We start from the raw sequence: 24,077 nt of genomic DNA, 5'->3' as shown, positions 1-24,077 counted from the left end.
CCTGGAACGTTCCAAGGAAACTTAACCTCAGAAGAATCGTGTCTGCTCATTCCTCCCCTCCCAACGCGGATAATTTAGAACTATCCAGAGGGAGCCCTGATCGTACAGAAGCCCAGAGGAGGGCGAGCTGGCCATGTCCCAAGCAGCTGTGGCTGCACCTGCGGCGGATAGCAGAAGCAAAGGAATGGAAGCTAGGGGCTCTGCATTCTACTTCTAATTCACTGTGACCCAACTCAGTCCTCTGGGGACAAATTTCCTTACCAGGAACTAAGCTTTATTCTTCTTTCCAGCTTGCAAAGTCTATAAATGTGAGTTTGAAAGGATACCATTATGTTGACAAAGAAAGCTGATTTTTGGATCAACTGTTGTTAGGAATCCTTTCCAGCATTACAGGAGAGGGGAAAAAATTACCAAGAATTGACTACATGAAAGGGCCATACATGAGCATCTCATTGTTAGCAGACCAGAATCAGCCCAATCAGCCAGAAAAAACAATACCTAATTTAAAACTGAAGCAACGTATGTGGCTTGTGGAATGGTGGCCACTGAGCCAGTGTTATGGTGTTGCTTCAGTTGGAGCTGAAATTATAGAATGAAGGGACACTTGCCCGGCCACCAGATAAACGTCGGCCCTGTCGTTAGACCAGTGAGACAACAGAACATGAGACTTAAGGGCATAAACCTCATCAGCCTGCTCAACCTTGGCTTTAGAACGAACCACTTTTTCTTCTCATGTTCCCTCTGCTCCCCACAGCCACCAGACCCACATATTCCCTGTGGTTCTCTAGTCAGACTGTCCTTTCTCTAGGGGTGGAGTAGTTGTTCTGTCAAAAGCCTCTCTCTGGGTTATTGTAATGACCCACCGCACCCTCACGCTAACCATTCAGTCATTTGTTGGGCAGGCAGTGTGCACCAGTCCTGCTATGTGCCAGCACTGGTGCACACTGGGGATACGAGGACGAATAAGGTGTGGTCCATGCCCTGAAGGAGCTCCTCATCTAGGAGGGATGAAAGATCAAACAAATGTTACCTCTTGGCTATGAACTGGGAAGTCCGTTATCAGAAAAAAAAAAAATTCTTGTTAGGCATCAAGTGTACATGCAAAGCGTTCAGGGGAGGCAGCAAAATAGTCCTTTATGTGGCCCCAGAGTACCTTATCTGTTACATAAGCTACTTTATCTTGGCTCTATTTTAAATGAATATCTTCCTCTCTTCCTGCCAACAGGTCAGACTGGGGGTGGCCAATCATTTCAATTGGTTGGACTCATGATAGAGAAGGGGATGTTTTCATCTGTTGGAGGTGGGAGGACATGCTCCTCAGGCCTTTCCGATGCTGCTTCCAGAAGGATGGCTGAAGGACATTAGCCCCTCCAGATCTAGCCTCAGGGTGACACCTTTACACATACAAGGTATACTCTTGAATATCCCCTGTAGCATATTATGCAGTCAGGGCTACTGTCTCTTTTCTCCATCTTACTAAAGACCCTAGTATATTTTCTTAGCTTCTGGTCAAGACCCTAGAAGTGGATGGGTATTCAACTCACTCATGGGACAGTAACCCTTATCCTGTCAAACAAAGAATTACCGGAAATGTGATAAGACCCTATTAGAGGTATGTGCAGGAATTAAGCGGAGGCACGAAGGAGTAGTTAATTCACACTAGAGGGGAGGAGGCAGGTGATATCTGGGTAAGGGTTTTTTTTTTTTCTTTTTTTTGGGACTTGATTTTTAAAAAGTTTAAATTGTGGTAAAATACACATAACAATTACCATCTTAATCATTTTTAAGTGTTCACTTCAATAGTGTTAAATATATTCACATGGATATGTAACCAATCTCCAGAACTTTTTCACCCTGCAAAGCTGAAAATCTATACACATCAAACAACTCTCCATTTCTCTGTCTCCCTACTCCCTGGCAACCGCCATGTTGTACTTACTGTTTCTATGCATTTGACTACTCTGGATATCTCATAATATAGTATTTGCCTTTTTCTGACTGGCTTTCATCACTTAGCGTAATGTCTTCAAGTTTCATCTATATTGTAGCATGTGTCAGAATTTCCTTCCTGTTTAAGGCCAAATAATATACCTCTCTCTCTACACACACACACATACACACACGCACACACACACTACATTTTGCTTATCCACTCATCCATCAATGGACACTCGGGTTACTTCCACCTTTCGGCTATTGTGAATAATGCTGCTATGAACATGGATGTACTGTTATACCTGCTTTCAATTGTTTTGGATATATACCTAGAAGTAGGACTGCTGGATTTTATGGTAATTCTATATTTAATTTTTTTGTGGAACTTCTATACTGTTTCCCATAGCAGCTGCAGCATTTTACATTCCCACCAACGGTGCACAAGAATTCCAATTTCTCCACATCTTCACTAACACTTGTTATATTCTGTTTTTTTATTTTTTTCGATTACAGCCATCCTAATGGGTGTGAGGTGATATCTCGTTGTGGTTTTTGATTAGCGATGTTGAGCAGCTTTTCATGTCATCTTTGGAGAAATGTCTATTCTAGTCTTTGCCCATTTTTAAATTAGATGTTGCTTGGTTTTCTGTTGTTGAGTTGCAGGAGTTCTTTATATATTCTGGATCTTAACCCCTTGTTAGATAAATGGTTTGCAAATACTTTCTCCCATTCCATAGTTTGCCTTTTTACTGTTGTGTTTTTGATGTTTAGAAGTTTTAAATATTGATGTAGTCCAATTTATCTATTTTTACTTTTGTTCCCTGTGCTTTTGGTGTCATATTCAAGAAATCATTGCCAAATCCAATGAAGCTCTCTCCCTGTGTTTTCTTCTAAGAGTTTTATAGTTTTTACTTTTTATGTTTAGGTCTTTGATCCATTTTGAGTTAACTTTTGTATATGGTGTATGGTAAGGGTCCATGTCATTCTTTTGCACGTGGATACCAGTTTTTTAAACACTATTTGTTGAAAAGACTCTCCTTTCCCCATTGAAAGGTTTTGGCATCCTCGCTGAAGATCATTTGACCATATACTTGAGGGTTTATTTCTGGACTTTCTATTTTATTCCATTGGTCTATATGTCTGTCTTTTTGCCAGTACCACATTGTTTGGATTACTGTTGCCTTGTAATAAGTTTTGAAACCAAGAAGTATGAGACCACCAACTTTGTTCTTCTTTGTCAAGATTATTATAGTTATTTAGGGTCCAGTGAAATTCCGTGTGAATTTTAGGATGGTTTTTTTTCTGTTTCTGCAAAAAATGTCACTGAGATTTTTATAAGGATTGCATTAAATCTGGAGATCACTTTGGTTAGTATTGACATCTTAACAGTATTAATTCTCCAGTCCATGAACATGGAATGTTTTTCCATTTATTTGTGCCTTCTTTAATTTCTCTTAGCATCATTTTGTAGTTTTCAGTGTACAAGTCTTTTGCCTCTTCAGTTAAGTTTACAGGGTAAGGATTTTGAAGAAGTACTGTCTAATAGAAATATAATGCATGCCACGAATTCAAGCCACTTGTGTAAATTTAAATTTTCTAATAGCCACATAGAAAGAAACAATAAATTTTAATAATATTTTACTTAACCCAATATATCCAAAATATTATCTTTTCAATAGGTAATCAATGTAAAATTACTGGGACATTTATACTTTTTTTCACACACTGTCTTCAAAATCCAGTGTTTATACTTACAGCACAGCACATCTTAATTCAGGTTAGCCTCATGTGGCTACTGGCTACATATTAGAGAGCACAGTTTTGAAGGATGAGTAGTTTACTAGACAAAGAAATGGAGGAGGGCAACCTAGGCAGAGAAAATAGTGTGAGCAAAAGCTTTTTCATTTGTCGCTTAGAGAGATGTCTGGAATATCCGAAGTGAAAGTAGAGAAATGGTGGGAGATGAAGATGAAATGTCATGCAGTGGGCAGCCCATGAAGGTAGGTGGGTGCCTTTCATGCCCAGCAGAAGTAGCCATGTGAGGGGAGTCACTGACTGGCTTTATGCAGCATAATAAGATGATCAAGTAAGACAAAGGTACAGATTCTGGAAAAGATGTGTTAGAGAGGAGAAGATAAAGCCAGAGGAACTCAAATAGAAGAACCAACAGGATTTGATGCTTGACTGAAAATGAAGGAGGAGAAATTAAAAGTACAGGATTCTTTTTGGGTCTCTGGGTTGGATATTCAGGTGAAAAACAATGTCACTTACTGAGATACTAAATCGTACTGTGTTTATTACCATTTTTGTGAAATGGGGATAATAATACCTCCCGTACGGTATTTCTATGGTGACTAAAGTTTAGAACAGTGTCTGGCATGTAGTAAGGAATCCATAAATATTAGTCATCATGACCATCATCACATGGATCATCATTTTTGAGAAGGGACTGAAGAAATATTCAGTATATTCAACATTTGTTAAATATACATATAGGCCTGGAGCCCAGCAAAGGTCTAGGCTGGAGAGAGTAACTTAGTGGTAGTTCAATTTAGTAAAATCCATGGCAGTGGAAGCAGTTGCCCAGGGAAGGTAAGAAAAGGACTCAGGACAGCCATCTAGTGAACTGCTATTTGTGAGAATATCAAAGAAAGAGAAGCCAGTGGTGTGGACAAAGAAGGACTGATGAGAGATGGGGAAGAAGCAGCAGAGTGTGGGGGAGCAACCTTGAATACTACAGAAAGGCTGGGGAGGATGGGAATGAAGAGACCACCTCGTACAGAGGTCATCGCTGACCTTTGCCAAGGCCTTTTCATTGAGTGGTGGGAACAGACCTTACACAGAGTTGTGTTTAAGAATAAGAAGGAGGGCTTCCCTGGTGGCGCAGTGGTTGAGAGTCCGCCTACCGATGCAGGGGATGCGGGTTCGTGCCCCGGTCCAGGAAGATCCCACATGCCGCGGAGCGGCTGGGCCCATGAGCCATGGCCGCTGAGCCTGCGCGTCCGGAGCCTATGCTCCGAAACGGGAGAGACCACAACAGTGAGAGGCCAGCATACTGCAAAAAAAAAAAAAAAAAAAAAGAATAAGGAGGAGGAGGGGGACTTCCTTGGTGGTCCAGTGGTTAACCCTGCACTTCCAATGCAGGGGGTCAGGTTAGAACCATGGTTGGGAAACTAAGATCCAACATGCTGCGGGGCTCGGCAAAAAAAAAAAAAAGAATAAGCAGGAGGAGACAAGCACGGCATACCTATGTAAATTAATTTTCAAGAAGCTTGGCAATGAAGAGGCGAAGGACAGAGAGGTGAAGTTGAGCGTGTTTCTGAGGAATCTGAATATATCTATTGGGTTAGGGAATGATAATGAAAGGTCAAAGGTCAAAAATATAAGAAAGAGGATGCTTGATGGAACTATTTTCCTAGGGTTCAGGGTTAGACGGGATGGGATCAGGTGATCAGATGGTTGGCTTAACTTTGAAGAGAGGGACAGCTTTTTCTTGACACTGGAAGGAAATGAGGATGAGGGCGGATTTAGCTTGCAGAGTGAGCCAGTAAAGTGAGGCAGGGTGCTGTGATGGCTGGTTTGCTCTGAAGGGAAGGTCAGATCACCTGCTAGGTAAGCAGAGTGGGAATTTGGTAGAAAGCTGGGGAAAAGTGATGAAAGATTCCAGGAGCTGTTGAGCAGAATGAGAGAGGAAGCTGACCAGGACCCCTAAAAGGTTGTAGAGCCAAATTAAGGGTCCAAGTAAGAATGGAAGCCACAGGCTCGTAAGGCGCCAGTCTGCACAGTCATGTTGACACAGCCTCACTCAGCAGTTGGCTGGGATCTCCAGATTGAAGTGGGGATGGGGGCTTGATGGGAGAGAGAGCCAGGTAACTGAGGTGCTGGTGAGACAGAAGTTTGTGAGGAGTCCAGGCTGGGGAAAGGGGGAGGAAATGTGATCAGAAGGAAGCTAAGGACTCACAGGTAGTGGAGGAAGCAAAGGCATCGAGGTTTTGAGGAAGTTAAAGGGTAGATTTCTATCTGTCAGGGAATGAGAATAAAGGAAGCAATGGCCACTGTGCACTAAGAGTGGGATTCGGAATTTAGGACCTATAGTGGTCGAAGAGTTTCCAATGATAAACTCCAAGGTGAGGCCACAGGGTTATATAGGAGGTGGCGGTCGCTGGAGCTGAGGACGCTGAGGTATCTGGACAGCACCTCCACAGAAGACTGAAATCCCACAGCCGAGGCCTATGGGTTTAGCTGGAGAAGATTGTGAGCCAGGTGTCCAAGGGCTGTGGGGAGGCTTCCTAAACAAGGACAGGTAACAGTTCTCGAATGTCAGTGAACAGTTACAAGTTTACAGACACAAACTACAAAAGGGCAGCTCTGAGATGTACTGGGAGAAAACCATCATAGCCAAAATGCCTAGGTTCTGGACAATAGTATGTGCCTCGGAGTAGAAGTTGCTTCAGGTAGGGAGAGAAAGAGACAGAAGATGAAAATGTTGGATGGCAACACTACCTATAAAAGCTGTGTGTGAGGGCTTCCCTGGTGGCGCAGTGGTTGGGAGTCCACCTGCCGATGCAGGGGACGCGCGTTCGTGCCCTGGTCCGGGAGGATCCCGCGTGCCGCGGAGCGGCTGGGCCCGTAAGCCATGGCCGCTGAGCCTGTGCGTCTGGAGGCTGTGCTCCGCAATGGGAGAGGCCACAGCAGTGAGAGGCCCGCGTACCGCAAAAAAAAAAAAAAAAAAAAAAGCTGTGTGTGAGACTTGCTTCTGAGGTGTGTGGGCTGGTGTGGTCAGGAGGGCTTCATGGAGATGGTGGCAGCAAACAAGGCCCTGAAAGATAGAATGACCTGGTAGCAACTCCCAGTTGGAACACTGTGCCAGAGAAGTCTCAGAGATGGGAGTGAGCCTGGCAAAGTATCTAGCTAAAGCGTTAATATAAGATTTTTAAAAATTGTGTAAGAAATGTTTGTGGAGGGACTTCCCTGGTGGTCCAGTGGTGTTAAGACTCCGCACTCCCAATGCAGGGGGCCCTGATTCAATCCCTGGTCAGGGAACTAGGTCCTGCATGCTGCAACTAAGACCCGGCACAGCCAAATAAATAAGTAAATAAATTAATTAAATTAAAAAAAAAGGAGTTTGTGGAGAAAATGCAAGCTCTGGGGAGGAAGGAAAGAGAAAGAAAAGATCCATTCTTTTATTTATTTATTTATTTTTTGCGAAGATCCATTCTTGAAGTAAGAGATTTACAGTGATTTTCATGCTTATGGTTTTCTTAAGGAAATTTAGATTTTGGCTACAGGAACTACAGTGTTGTGAAAATGATCCAGGTTTGGCATTTGAAAACCTGGGTTTGAGTTTGGCTGCACCACTCTGAATTAGCAAGTCTGAGTACTCTGTGATTTGAGGACCATGACAGTCTCTTAGATCTTCAATTTCATCGTACATAACGTAAGAATTAAGACAGCTCCACGCTGGGAATACTCTCTGTGCAATTTACCTAATAATCTAACTTCGTTTTTTTCTTGTGCTAAATGGAGATACCCCTTACCTCACAGGAAGAGAGCTCAGGACGATGTCTAATACCTACTTATGTGCTGAATAATGTTGCTATTTCATCGGTTTTTAATCATACCAGAGAGATAGACTCCATGCAGTTATGAAACCTGCCTGGCCAGGACACCAGGATGCTTCTGGGGACCCCAGACTTGGGAAGAGACTCATCCCTGGTTGGGCTGGAGGGATTCAGACCTTGAAGGAAGGAATTCTGGCTGCACCAGGATTCGTTTGCTCTGAAGGGAACTATGAAATAAAATAAAATCTCCTGCTCTACTTTATCAGAGGTAATCATTTAAGGCAACTCCTTTGGCTCAGGAAGGAATGAGCTCTGCAGCTCTTGTGGATTAAAGGTCAGGGGGTTGCCTCTTGGATGAGATGCATGGAATGACAGCAATTGGATGACAGCAATTTCAAATGCAAACCTCTTTCTGCTCCCAGAGTAAGAAAACCACTCATAGGCTTTAGATTAGAGTGATTTCAGGGGAGCATAAAGTTGGGAAGTTAGCCTTCAAGACTATGGGAGGATCGGTTTTGAGATACAGCAACGCCACGGCATACTAGAAAATTAGTCTTCTCAGCTTCCTTCGATCACAGGAGAGTTGTCATCCCTGCTTCTGTACTAAATGGGTTGGAACATTTTCCCCATTAAGATTTTATAGCAGTGGATGAGGGGAAGCTGTTCCTCTGAAAGGAATGCTTCTATTGCTTTGGATGTGAAGAGAGGAAGGGGTTTTCTTTTAACAAAACCCCAGCCTTACTGCTTAAGATTCTTCCCCCCTATTTCCTGACCACTCTTCATAGAGTGCTCCAATTTGGCAGCAGGAAAATGGGCACTGGAAATAGCCAGATCTGAAGACCCTACTTCCTAATTCATAGACAAGAGAGGGTCTGCTTACTGAAAAACCCAAGCCAAACCTGACTCTGATACCACCTGTCAGTGACATGCTGCCCCCTGCATCTTTCCAAGTTATCTTCAGTTTGAATCAATTAAGAGTCCTTCCTTAAGCATCTATTGATTTAGCCTCCTCTAGAAGCACCGAGCTCAGCTCCACGGACAGAGGAGTGCACGGCTGTGCTTCTGGAACTCACAGCCTGGTAGGGAGGCAGAGAGGGATCAAATAATCACTACAGGGCGTGCATGCACAGACGCTAACCAGTGCTACGGAGGAGCCACTCCTTTTTATGACCCAGCCATGAAACGTGAACATTTGTCAGTACCTACACCACATCCCCCTTTGACCAACAGCTGCCTAGAAACGAGGTCCACAAACCAAAACAAGGTCCACACTCCTCCCCACTCTCTCTCCCTGCTCCCAAATCCCAGCTCTCTGAATCAACAATCCCTATTGTTGTGGCAGAAGAAAGACAGTGCTGATGAGGTTTTCACCCACATCTCTTCCCGCTCTCCAGCCCCTGTCCTCTGACAACACCCACCCCGTTTTCTTTTAGGATAGTTATTTTGGTTTCCTAGGGCAGATGAACATAGAGAAGCTCTTATTTACTTCTCAGCATTAGCAGCTGTCACTGTTTCAATGACCTCTTTCTCTTCTTGCTGTGTCCGTTACCACGGGCTGCTCTTAAAGCAAAGGCCCTGTGGTTCTCTAGTTGGGAGAGAGTATTTGTCAATAGCGTTCAGGAATGTCAAAAGGGTGACCCAGATTTGCAGCACCAGAGGGAAAACTCATTCATTGTTGAGTGTCCTATGTAATCAAATATAGCGTATTCTTTTTTTAAAATTAATTAATTTTTGGCTGCGTTGGGTCTTCGTTGCTGTGCATGGGCTTTCTCTAGTTGCGGTGAGCAGGGGCTTCTCTTAATTGTGGTGCACGGGCTTCTCATTGCAGTGGCTTCTCTTGTTGCAGAGCACGGACTCTAGGTGCACGGGCTCAGTAGTTGTGGCGCGCGGGCTTAGTTGCTCCACGGCATGTGGGATCTTCCCGGACCAGGGCTCGATCCCATGTCCCCTGCATTGGCAGGCGGATTCTTAACCACCGCGCCATCAGGGAAGGCCTAGCATATTCTTGATGTGGGAAACGGGTGTGTAGAAAGGTTAATTTCATGGAAATATTTATCATTGCTGAGGGGGACTCACTACTTAAGGACCTCAAGGCCAAGCAAATACATCTGTCCCAAGTCCTCAAATTAGAAACTTATTTCTTAAATGCCCGCCTATTCATTTCCAACCAAGGAAAGCACTGCATTGATTGTTCTTCAGAAAAATCAATCAACTCTATGAGAGGAAAAAAGGTATCCAAATATAAATAGGCTTGAGTTGCTGTTATCTTTCTTCAAAGCTTTGGTACTATCCCAAAATTGTTTTTGGTTCCTTCTGAAGACTTGTAGGTAACATACAAAGACACCGTGGGACAGGTAGATGGGCCATAGACTTCCAGAGCTGTAAGTGAAATTAGAGATCATCTAGTCCTACCCCCTCATTTTACAGGTGAGAAATGGTGGCAAAAGGAAATGGGGTGGTTTGACCAACAGTAAGTGGCAGAGAAGACACTAGAACCCAGCTCTTTGACTCTCAGATAGGTGGTCTGCTTCACTGTCCCTCGTGAAGATGTAATTATAGCAACTGGGATAGAGCAGGCTCTCTAGTAGCTTTTTTTTTTACACGTAGAAATTCTTTATTTTTTTTAATTTTTATTTTACATTGGAGTATAGTTGACTTAATTAAACTTAAAAACTTGCACAGCAAAGGAAACCATAAACAAGACAAAAAGACAACCCTCAGAATGGGAGAAAATATTTGCAAATGAAACAACAGGATTAATCTCCAAAATATACAAACAACTCATGGAGCTCAATATCAAAAAAACCCAAACAATCCAGTTAAAAAATGGGTGGAAGACCTAAATAGACATTTCTCCAAGGAAGACATACAGATGGCCAAGAGGCACATGAAAAGATGCTCAACATCACTAATTATTAGAGAAATGCAAATCAAAACTACAGTGAGGTATCACCTCACACTGGTCAGAAAGGCCATTATCAAAAAATCTAGAAACAATAAATGCTGGAGGGGTGTGGAGAAAAGGGAAGACTCTTGCACTGTTGGTGGGAATGTAAATTGATACAGCTTCTATGGAGAACAATATGGAGGTTCCTTAAAAAACTAAAAATAGAACTACCATACGACCCAGCAATCCCACTACTGGGCATATACCCTGAGAAAACCATAATTCAAAAAGAGTCACAAAAAAAAAAAAAAAAAAAGAGTCACATACTAACCTGGAGGGGTGGGATAGGGAGGGTGGGAGGGAGGGAGACGCAAGAAAGAAGAGATATGGGAACATATGTATAACTGATTCACTTTGTTATAAAGCAGAAACTAACACACCATTGTAAAGCAATTATATCCCAATAAAGATGTTAAAAAAAAAAAAAAAAGAGTCATGTACCACAATGTTCATTGCAGCACTATTTACAATAGCCAGGACATGGAAGCAACCTAAGTGTCCATCGACAGATGAATGGATAAAGAAGATGTGGCACATATATACAATGGAATATTACTCAGCCATAAAAAGATATGAAATTGAGTTATTTGTAGTGAGGTGTATGGACCTAGAGTCTGTCATACAGAGTGTAGTAAGTCAGAAAGAAAAAAAGAAATACCATATGTTAACACATATACATGGAATCGAAAAAAAAAAAATGTACTGATAAACCTACTTGCAGGGCAGGAATAAAAAGGCAGACATATAAAATGGACTTGACATGGGGTGGGAGGGCGAAGCTGGAGTGAAGTGAGAGTAGCATGGACATATATTACACTACCAAATGTAAAATAGATAGCTGGTGGGAAATAGCAGCATAGCACAGGGAGATCGGCTCAGTGCTTTGTGATGACCTAGATGGGTGGGATAGGGAGGGTGGGAGGGAGGCTCAAGAGGGAGGGCATATGGGGACGTGTGTATGCATATGGCTGATTCTCCTTGTTGTGCAACAGAAACTAACACAGTATTGTGTAGCAATTATACTCCAATAAAGAGCTACTCAAAAAAAAAAAAAAAGAATCCACATGCCAATGCAGGGGACACGGGTTTGAGCCCTGGTCCGCGAAGATCCCACATGCCTCAGAGCAACTAAGCCCATGCACCACAACTACTGAGCCACAACTACTGAAGCCCGCGTGCCTAGAGCCCGTGCTCTGCAACGAGAAGTCCACGCACCACAACAAAGAGTAGCCCCTGCTTGCCGCAACTAGAGAAAGCCCGTGCGCAGCAACGAAGACCCAACGCAGCCAAAAATAAATAAACCTATTAAAAAAAAAAAAGAAATGGACTAAAAAAAATCAACAGGGTGTGCAGCTCCACTAAAAAAATGATCTCAGACATTACTGAGTAATGATGTTTATACAAAGTTATTCTAGGTGACTAACATTGTTTACCAAATAAATACTTTAGCAGGTCTCTGGAAACATTAATCCAGAGTGTAAAAAACATGCACCAGTTAAACCAAAGTCTATTTCCTTTTGTTTGATTTTGTTAGGTTTTTCAAGGTCTGTCCCAACACCCTAAAACCCACACATTCCGTATCTCCCAGAGGGGAGAGAAAGCAAACAGCTGGAAATTTAGGAATGGCACAGTCTGACCCCAGTCAGCTTGTAGGTGCACTACTCAACCTGAGCCTGAGTGAATGGTATGGTCACCAAAGCCCTGAGCAGAGCAGATGCTACAGAAATGTATATAAAACCAGCGTGCCAGGAAAAGTGGAACTATAAAGCTAATTTGAGCACTTTTTCTTTATAATTTAGTTTGGTTAAAAGATTTGGAGCATTTATCTATTAGAGGAAACAGTTAAGAGCTTCTATGCCTAGGCAGTCCTTCTTCACTGAATAATTGGAGATGCTACCTGCCTGTGACATCTTCAGCACCTGTTGAACACCCTGATAGATTTGTCAGGGGTGACATTTGGGGATGCTGCCACCGCAGCAGTTGAATGACAAAGAAGGGTGCATACGTATATATGCATGTGTGCATATGTAGATGTCCATTCCAAATGAAGTCTCCATCATGGCTGAGCAGTCAACAGATGGCCTTGCAGTCATTCTTAGGTGAACACAAATCTGGTTCAGGAGACATGTGGTTATCAGAAAAGTGTTAACCAATCACCATCCCTCCCTTTATCTTTCAGGCAGGTGTTAAATAGAGTACATCTGGTTGCCAGGAATCCTACTGCATCTTTCTGTCCTCCAGCATACACGGGAATTTTCTGAATCCAAAGGAATATACAGGCTTGTTGGACTCTCGTCAGATGTAGAGCAGTTGTTTCCAACTTTCTCCTGCTGCCACACTATTAGAATGAACCACCATCTCCATCAGCCGTGCATCCCACACACATAAGAGATTCTCAGACGGGGCCTAAGGTACATCCATCCCATCCAGCCCAAAAGGTCATACGCGGAGTGCAGGAGAGGAGCAGGTTAAGTATAAGAAAGCACGTCCCGGAGATCTGATATGTCTCCCAGCCAACACCCAGCCCCACCTACCAGTTTCCCTCACACCCCTTTCCTTGTTCGCTTTTCTTCAGGAAAACAAACTGCTCTCTTCCCATAATCTCCTGTTATCTTCATACTTCAAGACTAAACTCTATTTTGGGTTCAAGTCTTCTTACCTCCATCCACTTGTAACAGCTGCTCAGATGTCAGTGGCAAATCGTTTTTTCATACTCATACGTGTAAAATCTTTGGGGTTGGTCAGGGCTCCACTGCCACCTATTCCTGTTTCTCATCTTTTGGAATGTTTTTTTGTAAAACGCTGCCAGTTTTGCCATTGTCATGTCAAGGTAATCATGCAGCCATAACACAAATCCTAACTATAAGGGCAATACATCAAAACAATTACTAGAGGCCAGCCTGCTGTTCAGATGGGGTCCTGGTCTGACACCACAGTCGAGGGTCAGGTCCAGAAGGTCAAGTTGCCACTTCAGTGTGTCCTAGGACTGACTCAGACCACCAAACTCCCGGGGAGCTGATATATCACCCCACTTGTGAGGCTCCAATGCTCATACATGTTATCAAGGTCCTCCTTTTTTAGTTATAAAACTATTTCTATTTTTTAATGTCTTTTTTTGTTTTGTCTGCATTGGGTCTTCGTTGCTATGCGTGGGCTTTCTCTAGTTGAGTCCAGTAGGGGTTACTCTTTGTTGCAGTGCCCAGGCTTCTCACTGCGGTGGCTTCTCTTGTTGTGGAGCACGGGCTCTAGGCACTTGGGCTTCAGTAGTTGCGGCACGTGGGCTCAGTAGCTGCAGCTCACGGGCTGTAGAGCACAAGCTCAGTAGTTGTGGTGCACGGGCTTAGGTGCTCCGCAGCATGTGGGATCTTCGCGGACCATGGCGCAAACCTGTGACCTCTGCATCGGCAGGCGGATTCTTAACCCCTGTGCCACCAGGGAAGTCCCTATTTTTATTTTTAAAAGAGGTGTTTTATTTGGTGAGCAGGGAATCCCAGCAAAGGAAATTAAGAGGGTCTTGTAAACTATGTCACTTAGGCTGCAAAATGCCTGATGAACTACACTTAGTCCTTGAAACAGCACCTGTCTTCACAGCAGTCATACTTTTTATCTTCTAGTTTTCCAACTCACTTAGGTAAAGTTGCTTAAACAATGAAAATTATTAGTATCTAATTCTCCTCAAGATTCTATGGGGACCATTATCTTTTGTTTACCACACTGTTCTTAAGACAGATTACAATAAAATCATTTGACGAAAATACCGTCTGAAAATATGTCGATTCAGGAGGCTGACAGAAGTTAAAGCTTTCTTTCTGAACTTAAACCTCAGAGAAATAGGTAACTTTAAAAAAATGGATGAATAAATTTCTAAATATAAAATGGAGACAATTCAATCTTAAAACTCAAACAGAATACTGAAAACATTTATTAATAGAAAAAGTTCAATGCATCCTACAGAATGAAAATGCTCAATCTTTTCCTATAGATACTTAAAACTAGTGATCCCACTTTTCATTGATATTTGCTAAAATCTATGTAGCAGCCTGTAGATTTAGTTATTTGTTCAGGACCAAAGTGAAGCCAAAGCCACAAAAAATAGAGATTAAACTAAACTGTGAGTAGCTGTTTAAAAAAAAGACTACGTACACATAAATAGGATTACACACTTTAATCTGATTGACATGGAGGAAGTAGGGAGGACGTGAAAGAAATTTAGTTTCAGCTCTGCTTTACACATAACCAAAGGCTCCTTTTCCAAAAAGTAAACCTGAGGTTTCAAAAACCATATTTTATCAGAATACTTCAGGAAAGCATACTATGTGTAATCCAGGAAATACATTATTTGCAGAATAGGAAAATCATCACAGGCAATAAAAGATTAAAACAAAAGAAAGCACCAGGGCTTTGAGCAGGTCTAAGGTGAGTATATCTGCAGAAACAATGTAAATGTTCTTGACTGGCTGCTATGGAAACATGCTAATGAGGACTGGTCCACATCTTATCATTTTTTAAAACATGTTTCTTTGGAAAAATGGCAATAGTGGCTGAGAGTGAAGCCATCCTTTAGACACCCAGCTTATTGGCCTGGGTGAGAACAACTTTGAGAACTGGCATAAAAGCAGAGGTCTCACTGAAGTTGCTGGTGCTAACTATGTGGGTATGGATGGTCAATCCTTCTGAGTAGTTTCGAGTCTCAATGCTCCTTGCGATGTTGTGTAAACCATTGATGATTGTTGGTGAAAGCTGAAATAAAGGTGGAATTGAGAGAGAGAATTAAATTAAGGAAGAATTTTCCATGAGACCCTCTATAAACATTAAACCCTGATATTTAAGAGGAGCTTGAAATAAACATTATTAAAAAAATGTATGAACTGGTGAGCATTTCCAGAAAGCTTCTTGGACCAACCAACACTTAAGTTATAAAATGGAACCATGACAAAATGATTTATGTAAGGAATTATTTACGAATTATACATGTATGATAAGCCAGGTATTTCCTTACAGAAAAGCCAGATTTCCTTCCCCAAGTTGAAGTGTTAATGTCTCTCTCCACTTAAGAGTTTTAATTCTTATTATTTTAGATAACTTAACTACTTTAAATAACTGAATTATTTTAGATACTGTCTCACACCTTTTAAAATTTTTCCTATGTACATGAAGGAGTTTAAAGATTCTTAATCATGACATCTCGAAGTAGGGGCCCAATTTACTCTAAAACCTTGTGGACAATAGAAACCTTGCACTTCTGGTCCACTGCCATTAGGAGGGCAACAATCCTCACTATGTACTCAATTTGCCAGTTCTTAACTGCTTTTCATAATCCTGTCATCTCTTAAAATCATAAGACCTCTAGTTTTTTTTTCCCCCCATGTCATTACTTGGCATACATGTCCATACTTTTCAGAGAAGACTTTATTTTGGATCAGTCCATGGGCCACGCCACTTCCACTGTTATAGCAACTTTCTCTGGTTTGGCTCTCATGAGATAAATGGTTATTTTTAGCTGATGACATTGATATGGGGAATGGGGAAGAGAAATGCTAAAATGCATAAATGTGAAGGGTCTCAATTCTTTTTTTCTCTCCTAGTGCTTTCATTAATAAAACAAAACAATTCTAGAAAGGAATGCAGAGGTTGGGAGGGACAAGAGAACAGAACACACAGGGCATTTACTCCTTACTGCCAACCATCTTCATAGTTATACACATTTATCTGCTCAATTTGTGGTTACCTTTGGCTTTGCCTTTGTGTAATAGCTATTCTAAAAGAAAAGGTTCAGAGTCTTAGACTATGAGAGAGATTACAGATTTGGTCTCTGGAAAACAGAGTAGCTGCCCACTCTCTGATTTCTTAATTCAAGGGACATATAAAAATGAATAGAAGGCCAGTTACCGTAGGACCAGTACAGGCCAGTTTGTATATCTGCCCTTTGTTATAAAAAAAGGCTAAAAATTCTCTCCCTCTTAAACTCACACACACACACACACACACACACACACACACACACAGCCCTATCCCCTTATCCCCGGTGACTGAAATGTAAGATTTAGACAGAGAAAAGCCCATTCTATGAACTGTCATGATCATTTTGTCCCCACGCGTACTATATTACATGCAAGTGCTGATGAGACACTTATTTTACTAGCAACCAGGAATAAATGATTATCATAAATCCTTCTTTTCCCCACAAACTTACTGTCTGTTCCCTAAGTTTATCATATAGAAACTCCAAACGTTTGCTGGCATCATCTAGCTTCCTCTTGGTTTGCTGCAGGAGAGAAAAAACAGGTATGTTATGTATGAACAATAACTTTTATCCCAAGAACTTGCCTTATCTCATTTCACTAAACCTTACCGTCATGATGTTGGAGAGCTTCATTTTATAAAGAAATGGAGATAGCTAAGACCGATGAACTTGGACAGATTATTAGAACAGAGATCAGTAATCTATTAAGGCAGGGAGGGCAAGAAACTGAGACCCTTCCTACTAGTATGCAAAATGGAGCACTGGCTGGATTCCACGGGGACTGCAACTCACTTGAGGTGTGTAAGTGTCCATCTACACTATATCCACAAGCAACAGGAAGGGCCATCTGGAGGCAGCAATGGGTCAGTGTACTACAGAAAAGAAGGTCTAACAGTTACTGTAAATTAAATAAAATGAACATTATGGGAGCTAGAAGGCAAACATACAGGTGAACTGTGGAATCTCAAAAGTACTACTTATACACTCAGTCACATTTGGTACATTTAATCGTGTCTTATTCTGGGCCTTTAAAACACCAAAAAAAGGAGAAAATTATCTTTTGGTGACTTAAGATTATTAAGAGGGAAGTGTTAAAATGAGTTCTTAAATTAAGGAGTCCTCCTACCCTCATCCTAGTACTGTAAGTGTAGTGAGAGAAAACTATCCTAAACATAAAGGTTTAAAATTATACTGTGATTAACTTAATATCTACATTATGCAACAGCCTTAAAAGTGACACTGCTTTTCAATATTTATTGAGGGACTACTACGTGCCATGCTGGGACAGTGTTGTGTCTCATGGATCTCATATTCTATTGGGTGGGAAAAAGATACTAAATAAACAATATATTGTATGTCAGATGGTGATGTGTGCCATGAAGAAAAGTTAACAGGGTAAGGGGGTCAGCAGTGTTGGCAGTATGACGTGGTAAGAAAGTCCTGATGGCTAATGGGACGTCTGAGCAGACACCAGGAACAAGTGAGCAAGAGCTCTGCAGTTCTGTGAGGAAGAATTCCAGGCAGAAGAAGCAACAGGTACAAAGTCTCTGACGCTGACACATTCTTGGTATGTTTGAGGAGGGCATGTCAGTGTGTCTGAAGAGGAGTGCAGAAGAGGTGAAGCCAACGAGGATAACCTTACAAACTAAGTTGTGCTGCAAAATTACTTTGTGCTGTTTGGACATAACCGAAGTGGAAATAAGAATAAAGTCATACTATAAAAATGATTTCAAGTATTGATTAAAATGGACTTCTGTGGAGGGTTCAAAGTTAATCCCACCTAGCTACCAGCAAGAGTCCTGGGCAGTATTTGAACTGCCTCCCCAACTAGTGACAGGAACAGTTTGTCTTTCTCTTCTGCCCAGGGGTCCTGGGTAACCAGAAGGGAGGTGATATGGTGACCCAGAGGAGGTGAAGCTCAACAAAAATTTATTAAGCTAGGCCATGTACGAGGTGTCCTCCCAACCTCTGTTTATGTTAACTCATGCCTGAAGGAAGACTGGAGTTTTCCCACATTTTTATTATGATTCCTCCATTTTGTATGATGAGGACCTCTCTGCCTAGGAGACACTGTACACTTACCTGTTTAACAGCTTCACCTGTTCTCTGTTCCTAGCTTCGTCCTTCCATCACTCCCAGAATGCCAGGTGCTAAGGTTTATGTTAACTTTCCCCTGCCTCTGCTTTCCTGACACTTTCAGTACAGGGAATTGCTTTCCAAAAGACTAGCAGAAGGCTGTACATATTACTACTCAATGTTTGATGAAACAACAAATTCTAGAAGCTGTTTTTCAAGCAGACAACTGGCCAGTGACTAAATAAACATATTCAATGTTTGTTGGCAGAAAGTGACATTTCACCTAAAACAAAACTGGCTTTGTGGAATTTTTGTTGTTGCCAATATAGTCATCCTCTAACAAACTGAGTAAAATCAGTTACTTTGACTATGAATATGACTCCAATATCTAAAGCACTTAACTATTTTTAAGGTCTTTGCAAAGTTAAAGACTGTCTATCTACTTTTAAAAGCTTTGATGTAAGCTCAGAAAGAACCCCCAAATCTGAGTTTCACCATTCTGTTGTATTTTTGTGCTACACATAAGGTTTGCCGATGAGACTCAGTGCAGCATAGTGGTTGAAAGCATGAATTCTGGAGCCAGACTAGGTTCGAATGCTGGCTCTGCCTTAATTATTATGTAAATGCTTTTTGCCTTAATTTCCTCCTCTGTTAATAAATATGACAAACCTACCTACCATGAGGTTGTTTTAAGGATTAAAGTTATATGTAAAAAGCAGTTGAATGTGTTTTTATATGTACAGCAAACTATATATAAGTGCTAGCTTTACAATTTTTGCATAAACTTTCAAAATACATCTTGTAAGACTTTAAGCAATCATTATAGAAGCGCTCCATAAGGGATTCTTTTAATTAAGCAAAATAAAAAATACATACAGGATCTGTGGCTGAAGAGAGGCAGCGCTGAATAAGATCCTCAAATGTGGTCTTTAGAATGAGGTGTTCATCTGGAATAGGTTTCTTGGTAATTTTTTCTGTTGGCAAAGACTGCACATGCTGGAATAAATAATAACCATAAAGTGACTAGAAATGACCAGAAGCTACCTATACACAAAGCCCTGAATATGTGATAAAGAGAAACCAACAACCTTGTAGATAGGCTATTCAAAATCAAATGAAAAATTAACATGTGAAATCACTTGGGATAAGCAAACATAAAAATCAGATATTCACTAGAAGATACAGGTACTCCTTCTACAGCTTCTATTTTCAAAAATAGGATTGGATATAAAGTATTTGATTAATTATGGAACATATGTTGATCACTATTTTATATAACTGATAGGAAGGAGACCTGTGCCAGTAGAAAATAAAAAGAACAAGGCAATTACAAAGTTGGCTGGTTGGAGTGGCTGCTTGCTTTGCTTGTTGGCTCATTTTTTTTTTTTTTGCTGTACGCGGGCCTCTCACTGTTGTGGCCTCTCCCGTTGCAGAGCACAGGCTCCGGACACGCAGGCTCAGCGGCCATGGCTCACGGGCCCAGCCGCTCCGTGGCATGTGGGATCTTCCCGGACCGGGACATGAACCAGTGTCCCCTGCATCGGCAGGCGGACTCTCAACCACTGCGCCACCAGGGAAGCCCTTTTTATTTTTAAAAGCATTTTATGGTAACATTTTTGTTGTTGTTGTTAGTTTCTGCTTTATAACAAAGTGAATCAGTTATACATATACATATGTTCCCATATCTCTTCCCTCTTGCGTCTCCCTCCCTCGCACCCTCCCTATCTCACCCCTCCAGGCAGTCACAAAGCACCGAGCTGATCTCTCTGTGCTATGCGGCTGCTTCCCACTAGCTATCTACCTTACGTTTGGTAGTGTATATATGTCCATGCCTCTCTCTTGCTTTGTCACAGCTTACCCTTCCCCCTCCCCATATCCTCAAGTCCATGCTCTAGTAGGTCTGTGTCTTTATTCCTGTCTTACCCCTAGGTTCCTCATGACATGTTTATCCTGACATTCTTCTATTCTTTGGTTTACTCTTGGAGGGTGTTAACTGGGCTATTATCAAACTGCAAGATTAAATCAAAGGTTAGGATAGAAGAGCCCATGATCTTACTGAATGTACAGATGGGAAAACAAAGAAGGAATGTATAAGTGTTTAAAGTTTTGACTGATTAGTTCATTCATAGAAAACATTAAGCAATTATGTATTAGGTATTGGCTAAGTATTGGTGAGCCAATACGGAAATGATCTCATCCCTCAGGGAGTTTACAGGCTGATGGAAGAGAAAGTTTTAAAATGTCATAAATGTATGTAAAATAGCAACTGTGGTTAAGTTAACATCACTAGAATTGGGATTTAACTGAGGGGAAGGTTCTTTAAGGAAGTTATATCAGAAGGATAAGTAGGAGTTAACCAGTTAAATGGGGAAGGAAATGCATTCCAGACAGAAGAACGTGTACACAGGAAGGATCATGATACAAGGGACTGAAAGGAGGTCACTGTAACTGGAGCAGAGAGAGACAGCAAGGAGGAGTATGAGCTGAGAGAATCCAGACAATGTGAAATATTTTGGTCTTTATCCTGCAAACAATGGGAAGCTGTAACGTTTTAAGCAATGAGGAGATGAGACCAGATAAGAGATGGGTGAAAGTAGATGCTGGCCGACCAACTAGAGGCTCCTGCACTGCTTGAGACTGGAGATGAAGGTAGCATGGACTAGACTGGAAATGTAGAGAAGGGATTTGAGAGAGATTTTGAAGTAATATAGCAAGATTTAGGGATAGCTCTGAAAAACAGGTTAAAGGAAGAAGAATATAAAGATGATGCCCAGGTTTTTGGCTGGATTAAATAGGAAGGATTATGGTGCCATTAATTCAAACAGGACACACCAAAAGACGACTAGGTTTGGAAGGAAGACTATGAATTAGATTCTGGATATGTTAAGTGTGAGGTGTCTCAGAGACATCTAAGTGGACAGGAAGGTGGATATTATGGCCTGGCTGAACACACACATCCATGAAGCTCTCCCTTTCAGTGGCAACTGAGGTTCTGGTCAGATGAGTATAGCATGAGCACCCAGGTCTAAACAAAAGTGAATGGCTTCACAAACACCACAGACTTGTAATTATAAAAATTAACAGTGCATCTTTATAATTTTATATATTCTTGTGGAAAGAAGAAGGTCCTCCCACCTCCATCAAAACACTTGTTTTTATAATGCAACTGTTAATGTTTAGAAGTTCCTTAGGCAGAAATCTCTTAACAGCAAAACATACTCTTGTGGTAGAGATATAATCTTTACAAATTTGACTTTAGAGAGTCAAAGACAATAACAGACAGAAGAGCTAGTTTTATAATTGGGCAGGAATTTATTTCATCTTATGTTGAACTGTGACCCAACCTCTTTACTTTTCATGAATAGATCAAAATGTTTATCTTTGTATGTCTAAGTCAGTTATATGGAAATATGGTAGACTTTTCATCATCTAGAGCCTTGCCAACTAGCTGTTTGTATGTGAAAAGCAACCACAAATTTATATCTCCAACTAAAGATATGGCTCTCTTATTAGCTCTTACACATACACAAGAAAATATATAACTCATTACATTTTTATTTTATATTTTAAAGGAAAAAACCTTTGGAAACAGCTTCTGCTTAGCAACCTTGGATGCAAATATGGATTCAACTGATCTTAAATTGTGGCTACTGATTAGATCAAATGAAATACTGTAATTGCCAAGTTACTGTTAACATATACTAGTAAATACATAAGCTCCTTCTGGAAAGTTTGTATGTGGCCTTGTCATTGAAAAATAATATACATACATGAACAATCTTAAAAAAAAGTTATTATTTTTAAGTTGCCTAAATTGAAATCAAATTGAGATAATAATAAAGGTATAACCATAAAAGTTAAAACATTAAGAAAACATACCGAAATAAAGCCATCTCCCACTTCCACAGATTTACTGTTACCTGCATGGTATTTCCAATAGGAGCTCCAGGGGCACCTTCAATATTGGGCTTTGAAAAAGACGGAGGCATGCCTGGTTGACTGAGGGGTTGCTGTATGCCATGGAAGGGCTGGCCACCTGGAAGGTGTGGCTGTGGGAATGAAGCTTGGCTTGATAGTGGTACCGGAGCTGAAGGTTGTTGCTGCAGCATCTGTGACTGGTGGTCACCCAAGGGGTTCATGATTGGTGATGTGATGGGAACAGGAGGCGTAAAGTTCTCAGGCATCTTTTAAAAGAAATAAAAGGCACCAAGAGTAAGGAAAAAAATGGTATGATGACAACATTTCCTCAGCTTTAAATAAGGGAGTTAGCCATTTGGAGCAACATGGATGGACCTAGAGATTATCACACTAAGTGAAGTAAGTCAGAAAGAGAAAGACAAATACCATATGGTATCACTTATATGTGGAATCTAAAATATGACACAGATGAACCTATCTATGAAACAGAAACAGAATCAGGGATATAGAGAACAGACTGGTGGTTGCCAAGGGGGTTGGGGGAGAGTTGGAATGGGAGGGTGGGGTTAGCAAATGTAAGCTTTTATATATAGAATGGATAAATAACAAGGTCCTACTGTACAGCACAGAGAACTATATTCTATATCCTATGATAAACCATATGGAAAAGAACATATTTAAAAAAGAATGTATATACACATACATGTATAACTGAATCACTCTGCTGTACAGCAGTAATTAACAACACTGTAAATCAACTATACTTCAATAAAAAAATTTAAAAAAATAAATAAGGGAGTTAGACTATTCCATGGTTAAAAAATTTTTTTTTAAACAACAGGAGAACACTTTTTAAAATGAAATTTTATGCAGAATTTTAGAGAAAAACATAAAAAGTAAAGCTAATCTGGCTAAGAGGGCTGAGAGCTCAAACCTGGACCTTTGTTTCCCCTTTACCTTCCACACTTATCCCATAATGGGCCAAAACCATGGTGTTTTTGAAAGAGGATGTCAAAGTCTGGAGAATTATATCTAGCCATACTGGGATCAGATATGCCAAATATGTTTGTTTAATGTGATCAGATGTAATACCTTTTTCCTAGATCATTAAGTGATACCTACTTAGTGATCCATCACACTCAAAGTAGTAGATTAAATTTCTGATTATCATTGACCTAATTTTGGGGGGGGGGTTTGCTCATTTAGTATCTCCCAATTTTATATTCGGGCCTCTCATTACTATACTTGGGGGACAGAAATCACTAGGAGTAAAAAAAAAAAAAAAAGGCTTGGGGTAAAAGAAGAATCTTAAGTTATGCTCTAACAAGCTCTCAACAGTTACTAACATCTAAATGATGCTCAACTACAAGGCTATTTCGTTTCATATTATATGTGATAGACAAAAATAGTCCAAAATATAATTACAAATTCATGATTACTGTTAGAACCCAAAACCAAAGTAACTCCTAAAAAAAAACCACTTGAGAAGCATGAAATTTTGTTTCCTACTCTTTGAAAAAGATGTGCTGGGAATTTACATCTTGTTTTTTAAAAAGGGTTTAATTCATATCACCATACTATTTTGTACTTTCTTTCCTTCCCTTCATGGATTAGAAGATGTAAGTTGAAATACACATATTAAGTATATCAGTCAGTCAGCTTTGCCTTTAAAGGAACAGTGAAGTGTGGTGTGCTTCAGGTGGCTACATGATTGACAGGACACCTGTAGGCAACTGAATAGACATCTTTTTCTAGTACCTTCTTCTTCTTGGGTACTCTGTTCAAAGCTGGAGGATCATTCCAACCATTCTGAGAACCTATAACAGATAATAGAAGGCATTTTCCTTTAGAATCCTGAAAAAAAGAAAACTAAACTGTATCCATCATATAATACCTT

The 24,077-nt window shown here is 40.9% G+C and overlaps 1 protein-coding gene across 19 annotated transcripts in view; it reads right to left on the bottom strand.

Annotated features, from left to right (window-relative positions):
* Positions 1 to 14,593: 14,593 nt before the first annotated feature.
* SEC31A (SEC31 homolog A, COPII coat complex component) overlaps positions 14,594 to 24,077 on the bottom strand; it is a 64,012-nt gene continuing 54,528 nt past the window's right edge. For all 19 annotated transcript variants that reach the window (XM_033409993.2, XM_033409995.2, XM_033409997.2 and 16 more), the window contains 5 exons: positions 23,939 to 23,997; positions 22,183 to 22,446; positions 19,139 to 19,258; positions 16,637 to 16,708; positions 14,594 to 15,183 (listed from right to left, as the gene is read on the bottom strand). In XM_033409993.2, coding sequence (XP_033265884.1) covers positions 15,004 to 15,183; positions 16,637 to 16,708; positions 19,139 to 19,258; positions 22,183 to 22,446; positions 23,939 to 23,997 — 695 coding nt within the window. In that variant the 3' untranslated portion in view covers positions 14,594 to 15,003. The remainder of the gene's footprint in view (positions 15,184 to 16,636; positions 16,709 to 19,138; positions 19,259 to 22,182; positions 22,447 to 23,938; positions 23,998 to 24,077) is intronic.

Source organism: Orcinus orca, chromosome 4, assembly GCF_937001465.1.
Source record: "Orcinus orca chromosome 4, mOrcOrc1.1, whole genome shotgun sequence".
NCBI classification, from domain to species: Eukaryota; Metazoa; Chordata; class Mammalia; order Artiodactyla; family Delphinidae; genus Orcinus; species Orcinus orca.
This window is presented reverse-complemented; position numbering and strand designations above follow the sequence as displayed.